This window comes from Montipora capricornis, chromosome 5 (genome assembly GCF_036669925.1).
Source record: "Montipora capricornis isolate CH-2021 chromosome 5, ASM3666992v2, whole genome shotgun sequence".
Classification (NCBI taxonomy): Eukaryota; Metazoa; Cnidaria; class Anthozoa; order Scleractinia; family Acroporidae; genus Montipora; species Montipora capricornis.
In genome coordinates this window covers 20,046,068-20,048,567 of record NC_090887.1, presented here as the reverse complement: position 1 = coordinate 20,048,567, position 2,500 = coordinate 20,046,068, and the positions used below count along the sequence as shown (strand labels likewise).

Here is a 2,500-nt window from a genome sequence, read left to right as displayed (position 1 = left end):
TTAGATATATAGGTCGATCTTTCTGTCTGGTCATTGAAGGTAAATCCTTTTTTAGGTGGAGTTAGGGCCTCTGAGATGGGTTTATCATTTTGGATATCCCATGTATTAGACTTAACGGTTGGGGAGCAAGAATTGTTTAATATAGATAATGAATTTGACGCTGGGACCAATGCAATGTTTCATGTTGTATTATTCCCTTAATTTGACAAAGTGAGTTCAACATTTATTTTATCATCACCTTCATTATTCTTTCTTAGTCAGGTAGAATCCCCGAGTTACCCCGAGTTACATTTCATTAACCCATTGACTCCCAGGGGTTCCCCATTGACGATTAAAATCGTCTGGCATTAGACAGAGTAAAATACTTCCTAAATCTGGACGGTTTGGATGCCAAAGGGTTAATGTATATAGCATTTTTTTCTTGTTATAAATCTTAGTGTGGGTCAATAAAGATTGTAAAGATTTTTCTTCAAAGTTTACATGTAAGACCGCCAACTTTTGATCATTAATTTTGCTGGCTGATAGTCAGACAACTGTTAGCTTTTTGTTGGTTGGTTGCCACGTGTTGGTGTTTGGATTGTAAGCTGTCTGTCGGCTGAGTTTATTTCCCCTCGTTCAGTTGGGAGAGCTGTTGTTTGTTGAACCTACATTATTTTTCTTTATGTTTCAGATTCTTGTTTCCTCAAGCTTCTGGTTTCCCTCAAAGTCACCCTTAGGTGGAATTCCTGGACATGCTTTTGAGAAAAAAACCATCCTAGGATATTTTTTAGGGCTTACTAGCATGTCCAAGGATCCTAATAAACAATCGGTTAGTGGAAATTTTTTTTTTAGCTTGCCATAAGTGATTTGCAAACTCTCTTGAAACAGGCTACTAACATTCAAATTCTTGCGGAAACCATAGGGGTTGCTAAAGCAAGCTGGATGCTGAGAAAGCTATTTTAACACACTTTAATAATTGTGTCAGCCAGCGACATGTATATAAATAATTAGGTGCACTTGCGGTTGAAAGACGTTTAAAATACACTGTACTGCTACTTTGTCATAGACCTTAAATATTATGTAAACATTAAAATAATATTATTATACAGGATGTTTTTTGTGTAGCAAGTTCAATGATAAGTCCTGGAAAATGTTCTGTGGCCTACTAAGAAGCATACCAACAGACTCTGAACTTGAGATCAGAAAGTGATAGATTAAATTTGTGTTCTTGGAACGACCTTTCAATGACTTGTGTTTGTTGTTGTTGTTGTTCAAGAAAATGTAAATCAAGAAGTGATGGTGACAGTACATATTATCTCTATATTTTTTTTGAATTAAGGAATTCTTCCTTCAACCGACTGAGCAGAGTCATGCCAACATGCAGGCAACAATGGCCAACTTGCGACGACATTTGGACAATTTATCAGACAAACTTCACAAGGTTTGTTTGCAGACCTTCCTGTACTGGCTGGCATAATAGATGTGAAATGTAATATGAGCAACAAGTCATTTATTGCAGTTCAGTGATGATGGACATCCAGAGCTTGATCAAACAAACCCAAGAGATCACATGACACCCTATTATTTCTGTTAATTGCCAGGTGTAACAACTACATGTATAGTTGTGAAATGTTGTTCCTCTTTGAGCCTCAATGAAATTAAAGCCATGATAGTACTGTGTATAGTAGTCTTTTCCATGAGGATTAACAACAGCAACAACATTTCTTATTCACACAATCCCATGCAAATAGATAATTGTGTCAAGAATATAAAAGACAGGGGCACCTAACGAGAATATAGGTCAAAACCACTTAAAGTTAGCATTGTTAAACGTATTTTGGTATTTAAATGGTAGATATAGGCATAATTTTATCCCCTGAAATTTTTTTATCTGTTCGGATTTCCTAGCTGAAAGTCTAGTGATCCGAAAATTATAGGTATCAAAAGTTACCTTTTTCGAAAATTTCAGCCAGAAAAAAGGCTCCCGGAAATTCTAGGAGACCTTTTTAGGGTAAAAATCCTTTAAAAATGGGCAATTATACCTTTTTGTAGATGTTCGAAAATCCTAGGACAGGCAGGCAAGTAAGAAATTTTACGACAAATGTTCCGAAAATAATCTAAATCTCAAATCGTCTTCCAAACAGATATTTTCCAAAAATTGACGTTGGGTGCCCCTGAAAAGAACAAGTAGACAAGTATAAAGAGAAAAAGATTTCACACAACCGGTATAGCTAGTCAAGGTGGAAAAGGAAATACATGTATATAATTATAATGGTAATAGTATTAATTAATCTTGCATCATATGGATACACACACTGTTTGTTTTCAAATTATCATGCAAATTAGCCATGTGTTATGCTGAGAGGCAAACATTGGAAAAAAGGCAAATTGCGGAAAATTGGCTCGTCAAAATATTAAAATAACATTCCTAAAAGTACATTTTAGAATTTAGAATTAAGTACTTTTTATGATAATTTTATATCTTTGATTGCCTTTGACATTTTGACTTTCTACTCCGGTA

At 35.1% G+C, this 2,500-nt stretch overlaps 1 protein-coding gene across 1 annotated transcript in view; it reads left to right on the top strand.

The window, feature by feature from the left end:
• LOC138049835 (ubiquitin conjugation factor E4 A-like) overlaps positions 1-2,500 on the top strand; it is a 34,859-nt gene that overhangs the window by 11,758 nt on the left and 20,601 nt on the right. Inside the window, exons 9-10 of the mRNA XM_068896289.1 lie at positions 671-808; positions 1,319-1,420. Of these exons, the coding sequence (XP_068752390.1) occupies positions 671-808; positions 1,319-1,420 (240 nt within the window). The remainder of the gene's footprint in view (positions 1-670; positions 809-1,318; positions 1,421-2,500) is intronic.